The sequence below is a fragment of the Heterodontus francisci genome, chromosome 24, assembly GCF_036365525.1.
Source record: "Heterodontus francisci isolate sHetFra1 chromosome 24, sHetFra1.hap1, whole genome shotgun sequence".
NCBI lineage: Eukaryota > Metazoa > Chordata > Chondrichthyes > Heterodontiformes > Heterodontidae > Heterodontus > Heterodontus francisci.
The window spans coordinates 51,411,418-51,430,563 of NC_090394.1; the positions used below are offsets into that span (position 1 = coordinate 51,411,418).

Below are 19,146 nucleotides of genomic sequence, written 5' to 3' on the forward strand. Positions count from 1 at the left end.
TTCCTCAGTGTCTCCCCGTATATCATCAACCAAGGTGATGAGATCTGCCACCTGGTGGCTTTTTTGGTTATGTCTGCATATCTTCCTGCCTACTTATCAAAGGATCGAATCTCCCAAAACTGTGCTTGATATTTGCTGGTAGCATAGAAACTTACAGCACAGAAAGAGGCCATTCAGTCCATTGTGCCTGTACTGGCTCTTTGAAAGAGCAGTCATGCTTAGTCCCATATCCTTGCCTTTTGTGCATAACCCTGTAAGTCCTCAACTTCAAGTACCTGTCCAACTCACTTTTAAAATTATTTATGGAACCAGCTTCCACCACCACTTTCAGGTAGGGTTCTATATTCCATCAACTCTGAGTGGGGGAAAAAATGCTCCTAATCTCCCCACTAGATCTTTTGCCAATAATTTTGACCCACTTGCCAGAGGGAGTAGTTTCTCTTTATCTACTCTATCCAATCTCTCATCATCTTGAAAACCTCTATTAAGTCACCTCTTGACCTTCTCTGTTCCAAGGAGAACAGTTCTAACTTTTCCAGCCTCTCTTCATAACTGAAGCCCCTCATCCCTGGTAACATCCTGGTAAACTTCCTCAGTACCCTTTCTAAGGATTTACATCTTTCCTGAAGTGTGGTGCCCAGAATTATCCACAATTCTCCAGCTGAGGTCAAACCAGTAATTTATCAAGTTCTAGAATGATCTGCTTGCTTTTATATTTTATTCCTCCGTTATGAACCCAAGTAACCTATGTGCTTTTCTAACCACCTTTTCAAGGTTTTGTGTATATGTACATCAAGGTCTCTCTGTTCATGTACACTTTTCAAAATCATACCATTTATAATAAACTCTCTTCATATTGGTCCTTCCAAAGTGCAGCAGGTCACATTTCTTTGCATTGAATTCCATGTGCCATCTGCCATAATTCTGCCCATTTCACCCTTCTGTCTGTCATCCTGAGACCTATGACTAGCCTCATTACTGTATTATTTTGCCAAGTTTCATAATCTGCAAACTTTATAATGCTGCTGCCTACACCTTAGACTCTAGGTCATTTCTAAAAGTTGCCAAGACTAATGGACCCAAAATGATCTTTGTGGAACACCGTTTCAAAACAACTCCCAGTTTGAAAAACATCTGTCCATCACCACCATTTGTTTCCTATCAGTGAAGCAAATTTGTATCCATACTTCCACTTTCCCCATAAATCTATGGACTTCCATCTCGTTCTTAATAACCCTACTGACTGGCACTTTGATGAAAGCCTTTCCTTTCAAACATCCATAGAGGCTAAGAATCCTGCGGCGAGTAACTCACCACCTGACTCCCCAAAGCCTGTCCACTATCTACAAGGCACGTCAGGAGTGTGATGGAATACTCTCCACTTGCCTGGATGGGTGCAGCTCCAACAACACTCAAGCTCGACACCATCCATGACAAAGCAGCCCGCTTGATTGGCACCCCATCTACAAACATTCACTCCCTCCACCACCCCACAGTGGCAGCAGTGTGTACCATCTACAATAAAGCCTGGCTACCTGACCCGAACCTGACCAAACCCAACTGCGTGTGTTGGGTTGGGGTTGGGTCTATATTCTTTGTCCAGCATTCGGGCTCGGGTCAGGTCAGACTGGTCTGTTTTGTTTTGTTTATTTTATTTTATTTTTTATTTAGAGATACAGCACTGAAACAGGCCCTTTGGCCCACCGAGTCTGTGCCGACCATCAACCACCCATTTATGCTAATCCTACTCTAATTCCATATTCCTATCACATCCCCATCTGTCCCTATATTTCCCTACCACCTACCTATACTAGGGGCAATTTATAATGGCCAATTTACCTATCGACCTGCAAGTCTTTGGCATGTGGGAGGAAACCGGAGCACCCGGAGGAAACCCACGCAGACACAGGGAGAACTTGCAAACTCCACACAGGCAGTACCCAGAATTGAACCCGGGTCCCTGGAGCTGTGAGGCTGCGGTGCTAACCACTGCGATTTTTAATGTTTCAATAAGATGTTTGATATTTTCGGGTTGGGTGGGGTATGAGAAAAAAATTAAAGGGCCCGGGTCGGGTTCAGGTTGGCTGTTACTGGGTCGGGCCCGGGTCGGGTTTTAATTTTATACCCGAGCCAGGCTTTAATCTACAAGATGCACTACAGCAACACAACAAGGCTCCTTAGATAGCACCTTCCAAACCCGCGACCTCTATCACCTAGAAGAACAAGGGCAGCAGATGCGTGGGAATTCCACCACCTGCAAGTTCCCCTCCAAGCCACACATCATCCTGATTTGGAACTATATCACCATTCCTTCACTGTCATTGGGTCAAAATCCTGGAACTCCTTTCCTAACAGCACTGTAGGTGTACTTACCCCACATGGACTGCAGCAATTCAAGAAGGTAGCTCACCACCACCTCTCGAGGGCAATTCGGGATGGGCAATAAATGCTGTCCTAGCCAGTGATACATCCGAGGAACGAATATATAAAAAAACAATATATCTACTGCACGAGCTTGATCAACCTTCTCTGTAACTTCATCAAAGAATTTAATCCCTGCTGACACTCCTTGATTAATCCTTACCTTTCCAAATTAAAAATTTATTTTGTTCCTGATTTTGGTTTCCAATAACTTCCCACCACTGACTTGCTGACTGGCTTGTAGTTTCTTGGTTTATCCCCCTCCCCTTTCTTAAATAGTGGTATAATCTTAGCAACTTCTCGCACAACTTCTGTATCCAGTGAAGATTGAAAGATTGTGATCAGTGCTTCTGCTATTTCTACCGATGCTTTTTTCAGCAACCTAGGATGCATTCCATCTAGACCAGGTGACTTACCAACTTTCAGTAGTAATTTTTTTTAGTACATATTCTTTATCTATTACTATCCTGTCCATAACTTACGTCTCCTCTTAACCTTCAACTCATTTGCTTCCTTTGCGAATACCAATGCATTTATATATGGTGGGACCCAAGGTTCCCCAGATGTTGGATGTCATTATAATTGAACGGGTGCAGCGATGAGAGTCTGCTGGTGGAGAGTAGTGCAAGATTGGGCCGTGGCTAGCGTCACAGCCTGCCCTTAGGTATGTGGGCCAGGCCAGGGGTCATGGGGCTTGAAATTGGGGAGATTGAAGGGAAGAATATTTTGATTCACCACATTTTGTTATTCTCTACAAACTTAAAACATTGTGCTGGGTTTGCCCTGTGGCTTTTGAGCCCTGCCGCCTGGCTGAAATATGGGTCAGCAGCCCACAATTTGTGGGAAATAGACATTCATTGTGATTTTCCCCAGGGCAGTCAGTTAATGGCCAGAAGGCGGGTTCGCCGTCCATTTAAAGATAGCGGGTGGGCTCTGTAAGCTGGAGGGCTAATCGGAGGCCTTCCTGCTTGAAAAGAGCAGCAGCCTGTAATGGAGGGTAAATAAGAGAGAGGTGCTTCAAAATGGAGGCGCCCTTTCTCCAACTTGTTTCTAAACTAAAAAATGGGTTTTGCAGCCAGGTCATGACTTGAGGGGAGCCCCTTTACAGGGTGGTCTGCGGCTGCTGTAGCACCCTGACAGGCAGGAAAGGCCTCTAGGCATGCCTGGAGTGTTGGCCACCTGCCGCTTCCAGGCAGCATAACTGGCCCCCGCCGCCTGCGGGATACTGGAGCCCGACTGGAAAATTCGTCAGCCTCCTTTAATTGGTATCAATAGGCTCTTAACAAGTTGGGTGCCCTGTCCCTCCCCCATCTCGCCTCCTTAAAAATGGCCCTTGGGCAGGATGCAGCTGGGGAACTGACATGCTGGCTGGCGCCAGTATTTTCATTCCCCAGCCCACCTTTGCACCCGGCTCCAACAGGGTCTGAAAATCAAGCCCATTGTGTCTACAATTTCCTCAAAAACACAAGTATTGAAAATAGTAAAGGCCTGAGACACTCCACTGATAATTGCAGCCAGTTAGAAGCAATGCTATTAATACCTCTCATTCTCTACTTTCAGCCAATTTATTTTTTAATTTACAGCTTAAGGCCACATATGAGGGATCTTATCAGATACTTTTATACTTTCATCAACCTGATATTAACCACAATACCCTCGTTTGAAAACATCTTTAGATGGATGGCATCTTCCAACCAATTTGTTTAATATAACCTTTATATTGGGAACTTGCACTGGCTTTGGCTTTACTGCCTTTACTCTCATTGGTGTTTAATTATTCTGTAATTGATTCTGTTTTCACTGTACAGGTGTCAAACAAACCATATTTTAATTCCGTGTTCTGACCTGATTTAAAAGCTAGTTCTTTGTGGCCAAAGAGTTCCCACCGCCATGCACCTTAATTTTGTCTTCCTTTTATTTTAGTAATTTTTTAATGTATTTTTTCTGGCTTTAATGCCTAACAGAACTTGCAGTTTTTTAATGAGACTCTTTACAGTTATGTTTATCATCTGTTGCTATATGTATTTTTCCTTGAGATATCGAAACAAATAATGAATAATAGTAATTAGTAAATAAGTACAGGCATAATGTACCTAAGTAGGCTGACCTGCACAATGCTAATGGATCATCTGCGACAGTTTAAAAATAAGGACAGTGTTTTAATGCTTTTATATAATGCTAATGGATCACCTGTGATGTTGCTGAGTAGAAAGGAAGACACTGCCTTTTAAACAGTGTGAATGATAACTTAAGTGGATTTTTGCATATTGGTGTATTCTGTAACCACTGGGTTTGAGACTTTAATTTACTGGCACTGCACATTTTGATCTGTGAGAAAGTGGGAGGTCTTTGTGAGAGAGAAACCAGTGTCTGGAATTGGGCTGAAAAGGACAGAGCTAAATGGGTGGAGCTGTGCTTTGGAGCAAAGTCTGGAAGCTGGGCACAGAAGGATGAAATGGGCCTGTACTTGGGTAGAAGAAAATCATGTTTCCTTTCTCACAGATCAAAATGTGCAGTGCCAATAAATTAAAGTCTCAAACCTAGTGGTTACAAAATACACCAAAATGCAAAAATCCACTTAAGGAACATCATTCACACTGTTTAAAGGCAGTGTCTTCCTGAATCTCAGTACAGGTATTAGGCCCCTGATTAGCTTATTCAAGGGGCATTCAATCTTTGAGGTAGGTGTGAATTGAGCGTATGAGATCCAACTTGGAAAATTGGTCCTTCCAAAGTGAATGTTGCACCCCAAAAAAAAGGCATGACCGGGATTAAATTTCATTTCCGTGTTTGTCGATTGTCATTTGAAAATGAAGATTAAAATAGGGAATGAACAGGAGTGGGATGTGAAGAAAAGCACCGGCATAGGTTTGAAGGGCCAAATAGCCCATTTTTATCAGCAGAAACTGGGTGGAGTGCATGTTGCATGTGTGCTTCCACCACTCTTTCTGCTAGGATATTTCATAATCCTAACCATTTTAACTTTATGCCCTCCAAATACCAATTCATGTGGCCTATCCAGCTATCCTGGAAGGAAAGACTCATTTATTTTCCCTTAATGTGGCGCCAGGAGCAGAAGGCATGCTCTGATTTTTGAAAATGCCACCTGATTAGCAGCTCACATTATGTAGATACGGTCCAAAGCCCAATTTTAAATGCACCTTGGGTCAGTCTTCAAACACACTCTGTAGGCGCAATGCCCACTTTTTACTGGTTTTTGGCACACAGTGTTACAGTACAAAAGAACCCCTTTGTGCGCCTGTGTTCTGCAAGAGCTATCAATTTAGACCCATTCTCCAGTACTTTTAAAATTTTCTCCTTCACTTTAAAAAGCTATGATGGATTGTGCTTCCACCACTCTTTCTGCTAGGGTATTTCATAATCCTAACCATTTTAACTGTATGCCCTCCAAATACCAATGCACTAGTCAGTGGAAATATTTGGTTTTGATGAGTAAATTAAAAACAATCAATTATGAACTCTATCAGATCTCCTCTTAACCAATAGTTAAAATACTGCAGATGCTGAAAATAGGAAACAGAACAGAAAATTATTGGAAAAACTTGGGTCATTCAGCACCTATAGGAAGAACAGATGAGTTAACAGGATCAGTGTTAATGACATTCTGCTTGACAGGGTCGAGTTAACAAGCAGGGGCTTGTGGGGATGTTTCTCTGTGTTTCCTCCCTCGACTGGTGTAACTTGCTTGATTTCAGACACGGGAAGGCCACCAACCCCAGATGAGCGAGTTAAATTTAAATTTAATTTAAATGGCAATGCCACGTCTGACACCAATGGCACAAGCCATTTTAACCATGGGTCAACTAATAGTGTTGGTAAAGCTGGCGGCAGCAGGGGTGACTCATCCCATTGGCTTCGGGCGAGAGTCGGTGCCAGAATGTGTTCTGCAATATTCCAGAACACACAACACTTTTTAAAACCTTTTGTACAGCTAACTTATTTTTACATTTATTTTCCCCCTGTAGTGTACTGGCACACAATGGGACACAACCACATTTGAGAGTACGGAGCAGAAAAATAAATTCTTGAGACTTATGGGTGCATTTAAATCATCAAATCAGCCTCAATCATCTGGACGTAGTTCTGGAAAGCCCAACATGGCACTTAACAAGGAAGAACAACAAAAATTTAACAATACTCTGCAGAAGGAATTTGACAAAGCATTGAACCTTCGGCAAAATCGGGGCATTGGCCTGGGCTTCCAGCCTTTTCCAAACCAAAACAACAAAACATTTTTTATAGATAAGCACGCCTCAAAATCAAAGAAGTTTGATTTTAATTAAAAGACAAAAGACAGATGAACCAATCTTGATGCAGGTTTTGCTTCAAAAAATGAAATGCTGTATAGTAACCTTTTGAAGAATAAGTGTGGCTTTCCTTCATTCTCTTCCTGTTTGGAAGTTACATGGTTGTATAAATGGAGCTGAATGAACAATGTGGTGGGGGTTCAGCTGTTTGGTTTGGTCTGATCCAAGCCTGTCAAATTGTAATTCTGATCTCAAGCACAGCAATTACTTACAAAGTCAATAGTACAGCTGGAATCCAGACTCAGTGGCACTTTTTGTCAGTTCAGAATTGGATTTCATGTTGAACAAAGAGCTGGACCTGTCCTGATTGAATGGACCAAATGCAGTTTGGCACAGCTTTATTTATATATTTTCCAGTGACTTTTTTTTAAATTTTACCTTTGCATCTAATCAGCTAGAACTGTTTAATTCTCTCATTATGTAAGCAATATTTTTATCCACACAATAAATTACAAAAGTTAAAAAGCAGTCTGGTATAGTAAATGATTTATTGGAACTCAGTTTGCAATAGAAAATTTACAGTCTTTGTGGAATGAAAAACAATCAATAAAATAATGTAATTAGAAGGTAATTCTAAATGGATGAGTATTATCAAAAAAAAATGGCAGCTACATAAGCACCAAAGGATTGAATTTTACCTCTTTAGTTATAAAACCAGTCTAGTCAATCTAGTTGACTGCCTTTTTTTCTGATCAATTATTTTAAAAAAAACTCGGTGAGAAATTGTGCTGCACTTTGTTAAAAATTATTTTGTGGTGTTATGTCTCATGCCCAAAAGGAGCCTGAAATACATCCAATACCAAACTGCCCTGGACAATATCTACGGCTCCCGTCTGTTTTAGGATCCTTCTCATATATTTATTTGCTCTGAGCATACGGCAGACATGCTCCCGTCAGTTTTCCTGGCTTTTGCTGCAACCTGTAATGGAACTGCTGGCAGTCACCAACAAAATGGTAAGTTCTTCAATTTTAACTTGCATTAATGTGCTTCCTCTGGCTCCACAACACTATTGCCAGCCCACTCCTCAAGACCTAGCTGAGGGCTGCTGCCTTTGTCATATTTGCTCCCAATTGCCCTTGAATGCTCAATTGGATCTGCAGCTCAATAGAATTTTGCTGGTGAAGCCTGAGGCACAATTTTGGAGAAGCTTCAGCTTCTGGTGCACATTGGGCACTGATCCTTTTAAACAGGTGTAAATACAGTAGTGAAAATGCTGTTTGCTCCTTCAGTTCTTAAGGTAAACAGCACATTGGTTTTGTTCCGAACACCATTTAAATGTAATTCCGATTCCCACCACCTTTGAACTGGACGAAAATAATGGGCAGGAACATAACATGCAAATACAAGAGCAAAGTCCAACCAATGCTGGAAGATCAAGCAGCATCTGTGGAGAGAAAAAGTGTTACCGTTTCAGGTCAGTGACTGTTGTTCAGAACTGTGAGCTAATGGTCTTTTTCAGATGTGCATTTTCTGTTTTTTAATTCTTATGATGGCTGTACACTTACTTATCCCAGCCTTTATCTGTTATGATTAGTGCCTGCCAATTATAATTATTTCTAACATTTCAAATAGGTAGGTTGGGGCTATGGAGCATGTTTGATACAATTTCCTCATAATCCAGTATATATCCCATTGGTCATTATTAGCTGCAAATTATGATGGATTGTGGGTTATGTTCTTATCATTGAACAGTACAGCACAGATACATAGCATTTAACAGAACGAGTCACATCGGTGTTTTTCTCCATGAGTTTAATCCTACTGTGCTGCTGACTTCCTGTACCATTTAATAATGTTCTTGCAACTTCCTAATTCCCTTTTAAAGGAATTGGTAGCCTTCACTTCAACAGCGGTTTATGGCATAGAATTCCCACATTCTAACAATACTCAGTTTCATTAACCACCTCTAATTCTTTTTCCCATTTTTTTTAAAACCTTGTGACTAGTGGTACTGATTTGAACATCAATACATATTTAGGTTAAATAATTACAGTTTTTCTATCCTTTCTACGTTGCTGTGCTTTTTCCAGATAGAATGAATACCCTTGCATTACTGTGATGTCAATTAAGTGTTTGAAGTTAGGCTGTTATGAGTCCCATGGTAGCGTTTTTGCATCGTTGGGGTTATATGAAATTAACAGATCTCAAATACTTACAACATTTTTGGGGGGGGGGGGGTGCTGGAAGGAGAGGGTTTTTTTTTAACAAACATTCACAATGAATATCTGTCATGATCTGCAGCATATATTGTATGTTTATTGGTACATAATTGTGGCAGCCTACCTATGCAAGTGCCTTGTTTGTAATGACATGTTTAGTTTAGAGATACAGCACTGAAACAGGCCCTTCGGCCCACCGAGTCTGTGCCGACCATCAACCACCCATTTATACTAATCCTACGCTAATACCATATTCCTACCACATCCCTACCTGTCCCTATATTTTCCCTACCACCTACCTATACTAGGGGCAATTTATAATGACCAATTAACCTATCAACCTGCAAGTCTTTTGGCTTGTGGGAGGAAACCCATGATGCACTTAAGACAAAGATCTCATGGTATACAAAAGCAAAAAACTGCAGATGCTGGAACTCCAATAAAAACAGAAAATGCTGTAAATACTCAGCAAGTCTGGTATCATCAGTGGAGAGAGAACTGATGAAAAGAGATTGAAAACATTAATTCTGTCTTTCCATAGATGCTACCAGACCTGCAGAGTATTTCCAGCATATTCTGATCTTAGTATGGCCTGATCTTGAATTAAAAAGTATAGGATTCGGGAGTGGGTAAGAATTATATTAAAAGGGACATTACTGTATCTATTGTGTAATAAACTAATTCTTTGGAACACAGCATTTCTTGTGCAGTTTGCTGTAATAACCTGTTGCCATTCATCTTAAACCTTGGTAAATGAGAAAGCTGTGTGTAAATTGGTGCCGCATTTCCCACATTACAAAAGTATTTCATTGGCTGTAAAGCACTTTGGATGTCTGGTGGTCATGAAAGGTGCTATATAAATGCAAGTCTGTCTTTCTCCCTTTGGCCTTGCACCATCCAGTCTTGTTAATTAATCACAGAGCTTCCCTTTTGTTCTTTTCCCACCCCCTACCCCTTGCTTAAAACTTGTTACATCTCTAACTTTTCCCAGTTCTGTCATTGATCTGAAATGCTAACTGTTTCTTTCTTGACAGATGGTGCCTGATCTGCTGAGTATTTGCAGCACTTTGTTTTTATTTCAATTTCCAACATTCATAGTGTTTTGCCTTTGTATTAGAGGACTCAATTAGTTCACTTCGCACTTGCACCACTGAAGACATTTGGAATTCTAAAAATAAAGCCAAAAAGCTGAAGTCTTGAAGCACAGACAATAGTTCATTCAAAAATCAAAGATGCAAACTGGAATTGCTACCTTTATTTCCCTCCAAATCATTCAGCTTCTCCTAATGTGTTTTTTTTTGCTTTAAGGTTTCAGGTTGCACAAACCAGCTGCAGTTTCTAGAGATATTTTTATCCATTAGCCAGTTAACTGTTCCTAATCCACAATGCCGCAACTTGCAGCATTGTTCAAAAAGGGCAATGTCCAATTATTTGTCGTGCAAATCAAGTGTTAAAACTGTAAATGGCCTTGACGTGACATGGAGTGACACTCCCTCCTTCAGGGAGACTCCTGTTTCACTAAGGTGTCAGGTCACATTTATACAGTGCCTTTAACATAGAAAAACATCCCAAGGCACTTCAGAGGCATAATCAGAAATAAACTGACACCGAGCCAAAGAAGCTATTCGGAGAGGCACCCAAAAACCTGGTCAGAGGTGTAGGTTTTATGGAAGATCTTAAAGAAGTCTAGGTAATGGTGGAGCAAAGGGAGGGAGGGATGCACAAAAGGCCAGAGTTGGAGGATAGTGTATCCAGGGAAGAGGTTGTAGGGGTGAAGGAAGTTACAAAGACAAATACAGACAAGACCATTGAATTAATTAAACATGAGAACTTTAATTTAGAGGCATGAAGAACTGGGAGCCAGTGTAGGTGTATAAGAACAGAAGTGATAGGTGAGGTGTACGATAAAACAAGGGCATCAGAGTTTTGGATAAGCTAAAGCTTACAGAGCACAGTGAATGGGTGGCCAGACAGGAGAACATTGGCATAGTCTGAAGGTATCAAAGGCATAGATGAAGATGTTAGCAGCAGCTGGGCTGAAATAGGGATAGTGATAAAATTACGAAGGTGAAAATGGGTAGTTATGATGACAGACAGTATAGGTTTAGAAGTTCAGCTTGGGGTCAAATAAGATGCTGAGGTTGTGGACGGTCTGTTTCAATGACTAGGGAAAAGGATGAAATCAGTGGCAAGATAAAGTGGAATTTTGGCAGCAGCCAAAGGCAAGGGGCTTTAGTCTTGAAGTTTAATTGGAGAAAACTGTGGCTGATCCATGAGTGGATATTGGACAAGCAGTTAAACAACTGAGGCAGTGGAGGGGGTTGAGGGACACCACTATATCATTTCCTCCAGTTTGCAAAACCATCATTCAACTCTATTCTCTGCTTTCTGTCCCTTAGCCAATTTTGCATCCATGCTCCACTGCCCTTTTCACCTCATGGGATTCAATTTTGCGAAGTCTATTCTGTTCTACTTATCAAACATCTTTTGAAATTCAATATATATATCTCAACCACACTACTTTCATAAACCCTCTCTGTTACTTCAAAGATCTCAATCAAGTACAAACACAATTTTTCTTTTAACAGACCAATGCTGACTGTCATCTATTGACTCATATTTCCAAGGGACAATTTTGTCCCGGATTAAATGTCTTAATTTCCCCAACAAAATTTACAGCATTAGGGTAACTGGCCTGTAATTGTGGAGTTTTATTCCTTTTTTTCCAATGGGGGTAAAATTTGCAATCCTCCAATCCACTGGCACCACTCATGTCTAAGGAGCGTTAGAAGATTGTGGCCAGAGCCTCGACTACCTCCACCCTTACCCTATTGATCAGGTGACTTTTTTCTACTTTGAGCACTGTCAACCTTTTAAGTACCTGCTCATCAATTTTTAATCCTATTTGATTTCTCTACTACTTCCTCCTTTACAGTGACATTGCCAGAATCCTCTTTCGCGAAGAATGTAATCACTTATGCCTTTTATTACATCCTCTGCTACCACATGATGATTTTTTTGGTTCCTTGTCTGTTACCATCTAATCGACACATTTGCCCATCTTATTTCCTTTTTCGGTTCTATACTGTATTATAAGCCTAACTTTATAAGCCTCTTTTTAATCTATGTCTCCAGTCATCCAGGGAGCTGCAACTTTGCAAGCCCTACCTTTCCTCAGGTGGAAAATGTCTAGTCTGTACCTGAACTTTCTCCTCTTTAAAGGCTTCCTATTGCTCATTGAATCCAAGATTGGTAGATTAAACAGTCAATGAATAATGTGATTAACCATGTCAAAGGCTAGAGAGAAGCTGAGCAACAGTATACCATGGTCAAACTCTCGGTGTCATTTATGACCGATTAGAAACCTCAAAGTACCTTTATTGCTCTTAGCAAATAGTACCCTACTTAAATTGTACTATCTTACTGATATGACAATTGACACCAATTAGTTAGATTAGATACTAGTTAAAGCCACGCTATTACCTCCATGTCAGGTGAGTGGTGATGGGTTCAGAACCCACTCCAGGACTTGACATAAACTAGACTGGCACAAGACTGTTGTACTGACCAAGTGCTCCATTGTTAAAAGCTGCCTTATTTTGGATGAGGCATCATCTGCCTTTTAAGAGAAACAGGGAGTTCTACCAATGTCCTTGCCAACATTCATCTGTTTATTTTTTGGTAAACTGATTTTTTGTGGGTATTGATTGTTTACTGTACACAAATTGGCTGCTGAATCTACCTACAAAAGACTTAAAATTAGGTTCAGCACACTAACATGGCCACATAAATAAATAAAATCTCCTGGTACAAGTGTGTCCATCAGGTGACAGCTATTGAAAGTTAATTGTTTAACATCTACACAACTATGGGTCATTGACAAAACAATGTCTCCCATTTTCATTATTTCAGACATCAATGACAGAAAACACATTCAGAAATGTAATAAACATTGGTTTATTTTTTTGTATGCACAGAAGTTATATAACCGGTTTTGTCACAGTCAGCTGAACAGATGTTATGCCTTATACATCATTTTGAATTTGACATTACCATAGATCTATGACATGATTTTTGTTTGCTTTAACTTCACTCATAAAACAGATTTAATACTGCAGCTAGTACACGATATATTTATTAATCAAGTTGAGTTTACAATTTATTTTTAAAGCATCAATTTCTGGTCCTTGGTCTGGAAAACAAAAATAATGCTGCATGAAAAAGTGTTAAATGGATCTTTTTTGGAAAATATTTTACTATATTGTATATTCTGAATATGCAGGAATCTGAAAATCGTTTCAAGCTCTCGCACAATTGCCTTTATAGAAATGTTCTTAACTTTCCCCTAAATGACAGGAGGCAAGGATTTCCTCTGTTCCCAATTCGTAGTGAAATTGTGCCCATGTATAAAAAAATACTTTCAAATTACTGGAGAGAAAATTTTCCCCTAGAATGGTCTTCAATGAACGTATACCCCGAAAATAAATGAATTTTTAAAAAAGGTAATTCACCAGAGCAAGAAATTATATCTTTGAGTACCCTACAAAAGCGTGTAAGCCCCATGGCTGTCCATTGTCCAACCTGCATGCCTCAATTAAGGGAAGTTCAACAGTTGTTAACTGAGACACCAGTTGGAATGCTGCAGGAAATAAAGGCCAAAGAAACCAGTCGTCCCACACTGCCTTGTAGTTAATCGCTCACCAGCATTGCTGATGGCTGAGGTGATAAATTACTATTTACACTCAAAGAAAATATATGAACAACCACCTGTAGAAATCTAAAAAAAACCTACTCTCTTCGCTTGTCTGAACCAACACAGCAGATACACCATCACCAAATTACGAGCTTGAAATTCCAGCCACAGGACCAAAAACTGACACTGATGTATTGGGAGTAGGGATATAAATTATTCAAATATACAGGTTGCATCATGTATTAGATAAAAGTACAGAACAATGAACTGAATCATGATAAATTTCAGCCAGCTGACTGAACTATTTCCACTGCCAATCTTTTGCTTCTTAGTAAATATATTTTTGTCTAGATGATCAATATTAATTTCAAGATGTTACAAGTGCCAACTATAGTCTCCACATAACTCCAATTTTAGGCATCGGCATTAATTCTATACTTAAGTAGGTATTCGTCTCCATTTCTTGGGTCTCAGACTAGACCAGGTGCAGAAGAAACACAGGCAACCTGTTACCTCAGTACTGCTCTGATCCTGATCATTAGAATGTACACACCAACCACCAGCGAGACTAATAGTAGTTTTCTCCAAGTACTGAACTGCCAACCTTCACCTGGTCCTTCCAATAATAAAACAGATCATGAATCTATCATGTGGAAAAATGAGGATGCACGTTGTGTGTATGGCAGTTTTCCTTCTAACCTTACATGCATTTTTTTTTATACTTGGCAGCAAATCAGTATATGAACTTTAAATATACAAGTGATTTTCCATATTAAAGGCAAGCATCATCTCTGAATGGCAGTTGTGCTTTTGTGTAGCACAAACTAGAGGCAGTATTACGTCCGTGATTGGAGTGGGAGCCTCAACATTAAATCTGCAAAATGACTCATATTTGGTTGTTTACTTTGACGTTTGATGTGTTCTAATGTTCTCACCTTCAAAAAAAAATGAACATTGATCAGAAGTGCCGATAATTCATAAAAGTGAAAGTCATTGAGATATACAGCACAGAAACATAGAAAGTCATTAGAAAACTTTCAAAATGTATTTGATCAGTGATATTTATTTATGAATAATTTCAAATATACGACTTTTCAGATGGAGACAAAAAATGTGACAAATAATTAAGCACAACTCTGCTGCAACTTTTTCAAACAGTAAAAAGTAAAGCTCTTGAAACTTGAGCAACTTTCCAAACTTTCGTCATGTTAAACCCCTATTTACAGTACATTAGTAAAATGATGCTGAATTACAATTCTAAACAGAAGACGTATCGTAAACTCCTTCCGATAAAATAAAATTTGATAAAATGTTAAACAATGGTAAATTATAATTTTGCTATTTTAATATCTCATCCCCATTAACAGTCTACAACATTTATTCATAGGAACAGAAGTAGGCCATTAAGCCCCTCGAGCCTGTTTGCTATTCAATGAGATCTGTGATCTAACTCCCCACACCTGCCGTTGCCCCATATCCCTTATATCGCTGGTTAACAAAAATCAATCAGATTTAAAATGAACTTTTGATCTAGCATCAATTGTCATTCACAGAAGAGAGTTCCAAACTTTTATCATCCTTTTGGTTAACAAAAATCCATGACTAGTTTTTAAAATTAACAATTGAAATAGCATCAACTGCCTCTTGCAGAAAAGTGTTCCAAACTTCTACCACCCTTTGCATGTAGAAGTGTTTTCTAATTTCACTCTGAAAGACCTGGCTATAACTTACAGGCAACGTCCCCATTCCTAGATTCTCCAACCAACAGAAATAGTTACTCTCTAGCTCTCAGTTCCCCTTAATATATTGAAATTTTTAATCAAATTATCCCTTAACCTCTGAATTCTAGGGAATGCAACCCTAGTTTGTATAATGTCTCCTAATTTAACCCTTCAGGTCCAGGTATCATTCTGGGAAATCTACCCTGCACTCCCTCCAAGGTCAATATATCCATCCTAAGGTGTGGTGCCCAGAACTGAACACAGTACTCCAAGTGTGGCCTAACCAGAACTATGTATAGCTGCAGCATAACTTCTAACCCTTGTATTCTAGATATAAATGCCAGCATTCCATTAGTCTTTTTGATTATTTTCTGTACGCATCAATGACATTTTAAGGATCTATGTACATGGACCCCCAACTCTTTAGACCTCCACAGATTCTAGCTTTTCACACTTTAGAAAGTACTCTGATCTATCCTTTTTAGATGACCTCACATTTGTCTACATTGAAATCAAATTGCCACAGTTTTGCCCATTCACTTAATCTATTAATACATCTTCATAATTTTATATTTCCACCTCCACTGCTTACAATGCAGCCATCTTTGCGTCATTTGCAAACCTGGATATGTGGCTCTTTCTCCCATCAAAGTAATCAATAAATACGGTGAATAGTTGAGGCCCCTATATAGATTCCTGTGGGACATCAAGTCACATCCTATCAATTAGAGTACCTACTATATCTCTACTCTGTCTCCTGCCACTCAGTTAACTTCCTAACCTGGTCAATAATTTGCCTTCAATTCCATGAGCTTCAACTTTAGCTAGCAGTCTCTTACGAGGACCTTTATCAAATGCCTTCTGGAAATCGATACAAAACAACATCCATTGACATTCCCCAGTTGACATACATAAGAAACAGGAGCAGCAGTAGACGGTTCGGCCCCTTGGGCCTACCCCGCCATTCAATAAGATCATGGCTGATCTGACTGTGACCTTAGTTCCACTTTCCTGCTGCCCCCCCACATAACCCTTGACTCCCTTCTCAATCAAAAATCTGTCTAACTCAGCCTTGAAAAATTCAAAAACCCAGCCTCCACTGGAATTCTTGCCTCCAACAAGCAAACACTAATAAGCCTGAGAGAAGCCACCTCAAAACCTATTTCATTTCTAAACTTAGCCAGTTCTGACGAAAGGTCATCGACCTGAAACATTAACTCTGTTTCTCTCTCCTCAGATGCTGCCAGCCCTACTGAGTATTTCCAGCATTCATTTGTTTTTGTTTCAGATTTCTAGCATCTGCAGTATTTTGCTTTTATTTTAGTGGATAAATGTTTACACATGGTTAGGCTGTTTACTAAATCTGGCTCATTAGAGTCATACAGCACAGAAACAGGCCCTTCGGCCCATCGTGTCTGTGCCAACCATCAAGCACCTACCTATTCTAATCCCATTTTCCAGCACTTGGCCCATAGCCTTGTATGCTATGGCATTTCAAGTGCTCATCTAAATACTTCTTAAATGTTGTGAGGGTTACTGCCTCTACCACTTCTTCAGGCAATGTGTTCCAAATTCCAACCACCCTCTGAGTGAAAATATTTTTCCTCAAATCCTCTCTAAACTTCCTGCCCCTTACCTTAAATCTATGCCCCCTGGTTATTGACCCCTCCGCTAAGGGAAAAAGTTTCTTCCCATCTAACCTATCTATGCCCCTCATAATTTTGTATACCTCAGTCATATCTGCCCTCAAGAAAACAACCCTAGCCTATCCAGTCTCTCTTCATAGCTGAAATGCTCCAGCCCAGGCAACATCCTGGTGAATCTCCTCTGCACCCTCTCCAGTGCAATCACATCCTTCCTATAGTCTGGTGCCCAGAACTGTACACAGTACTCCAGCTGTGGTCTAACTAGCGTTTTATACAGCTCCATCATAACCTCCCTGCTCTCATATTCTATGTCTCGGCTAATAAAGGCAAGTATCCCATATGCCTTTACTACATATGTATAGTATATTACTATATCTAAGCCCGCTTGATTGGCATCCCATCCACAAACATTCACTCCCTACACCACCAACACAGAGTGACAGCACATGGATTGCAGCAGTTCAAGAAAGCAGCTGACCAACACCACCTCAAGGGCAATTAGGAATGGGCAATAAATGCTGTCCTAGCCAGCGACGCCCACATCCCATGAATGAATAAAATATCACGTCTCTTGTTGGTTCTAGGACATACGGTTGGATATTCCTTCACAAATACATTTACTTTATTACTTACTCTCTTCTGCTAAACTGATTGGTGATATATTTTCCAAACATAAGGTCACATTGGATCCTTTTAATTTAAGCTTAAATACTTTTGTCAAAGAAAAGCCGTATAAAGGAATCAGTTTAAATCATTCAAGTAGGATATTAACCTCAGATACAAAATAAAAATCTGTTTAGCCCATTTTAAAGGATAATGGGATTCACTAAACTATACATAACAAGAGGTGGTTTATTAACCAATTTAAAAATGGAACCAATGAGTCATTTCAAATAGTCCAAAAAATTCCATTAACATTTGTTAACCAAAACTTCATTGTTTCTATCACCTCTCCCACCAGCCACCCCCAACCTATTTTGTCCCTACTGTTTCCATATGCTGCCAAACCCATCAACAGAGACTCTAATAACATCCACAGAAATTAAATGGAAGGAGGTTGTGGCTCTAACACACTGCTGCAACATGAATCAAGGATGTTAGAAAATTACAAGAGTGATGCATCATAGCTCTAATGTTCTGTCCTTACCATAATTTTGGTGTCAGAAAACCCATGTTTTTGGGCAAGATTCCACAAATTTATTGTTAGTTGATTAAGTTTATTGTTCTGCAGGTCTCCATGGCTAACGATACTGTTAAACAAGGACAAGGCCAAGGCACTCTGTCGCTTCAAAGTCTGTAGATTAGAAGAGGCATATTGGGTATTTCATTATATATAGTGAAAACAAATAATCTTTATACTAGACATATGTAGGGATCCTCTGTACATTGTTTAGGTTGGGTCCAAGACATCAAATCAGTAACATTTTAAGAATGGCATTTAGCTTTTTAAAAACAGCAATCATTTCCAGTACAAGCAGGAGATGAAATTAACTGCAATTTACATTGACCAAATTTATTTCATGGTAAAATACTCCACAATAACTTAGCTGAAGTTCGGGTGGACCGTACTTCCAGCGCAGCCACGGTCGTGGGACGTAGCTACCAGGAAATGGTAGGCTGTTTGTTAAAATGGCAGAAAGTGAATGGTAGGGAACCTAAGACATAGTTGCATGTGGAACCCAGTGCCAGAGAGGCTGGTTGCAGGTATGATGATGGGGCAGGAAGTGGGTAGGATTTCAACCCTTGAGCAAGCATGTCTCTCACAAACCATGGTTGCTAGCCAGTGCCCATGAGATCAATCTTCTATTCTGGGATGTATAGTGCAAGGCAGTGACCATCTCCAACAACAGAAAGTTCAACCACTTCCCCATGACATTACTTGGTATCCCCATCACCAAATCCTCGACCATCAACATCCTGATGGCTGCCATTGACCAGAAACTCATCTTAACATAAATACCATAGGTACTACAGCAGGTCAGAGGCTGGGTATTCTGTGGTGAATGCCTCAGCTCCTGACTTCCCCAAGCATCTCCACCAACTGCAAGGCAACAAGTTAGAACTGTGATGTAGTACTAGCTACTTGCCTGGATGGGTGCAACTGTAACAACACTCAAGAAACTCAGCACTATCTAGGACAAAGCAGTCTGCTTGATTGGCAGCCCATCCACAACCTC

General features: G+C 40.0%; 2 protein-coding genes across 4 annotated transcripts in view; one reads left to right on the forward strand and one right to left on the reverse strand.

Moving 5' to 3' along the window:
- The window catches only part of LOC137383389 (lysine-rich nucleolar protein 1-like), a 43,728-nt gene extending 36,517 nt beyond the window's left edge, over positions 1–7,211 (forward strand). For all 3 annotated transcript variants that reach the window (XM_068056167.1, XM_068056170.1, XM_068056169.1), the window contains one exon: positions 6,408–7,211. In XM_068056167.1, coding sequence (XP_067912268.1) covers positions 6,408–6,725 — 318 coding nt within the window. In that variant the 3' untranslated portion in view covers positions 6,726–7,211. The remainder of the gene's footprint in view (positions 1–6,407) is intronic.
- Positions 7,212–12,850: 5,639 nt separating this feature from the next.
- Positions 12,851–19,146, reverse strand: part of vps35l (VPS35 endosomal protein sorting factor like) — a 135,054-nt gene continuing 128,758 nt past the window's right edge. Inside the window, exons 30-31 of the mRNA XM_068056171.1 lie at positions 18,117–18,263; positions 12,851–14,537 (exon numbers count right to left, since the gene is read on the reverse strand). Of these exons, the coding sequence (XP_067912272.1) occupies positions 14,439–14,537; positions 18,117–18,263 (246 nt within the window). The 3' untranslated portion in view covers positions 12,851–14,438. The remainder of the gene's footprint in view (positions 14,538–18,116; positions 18,264–19,146) is intronic.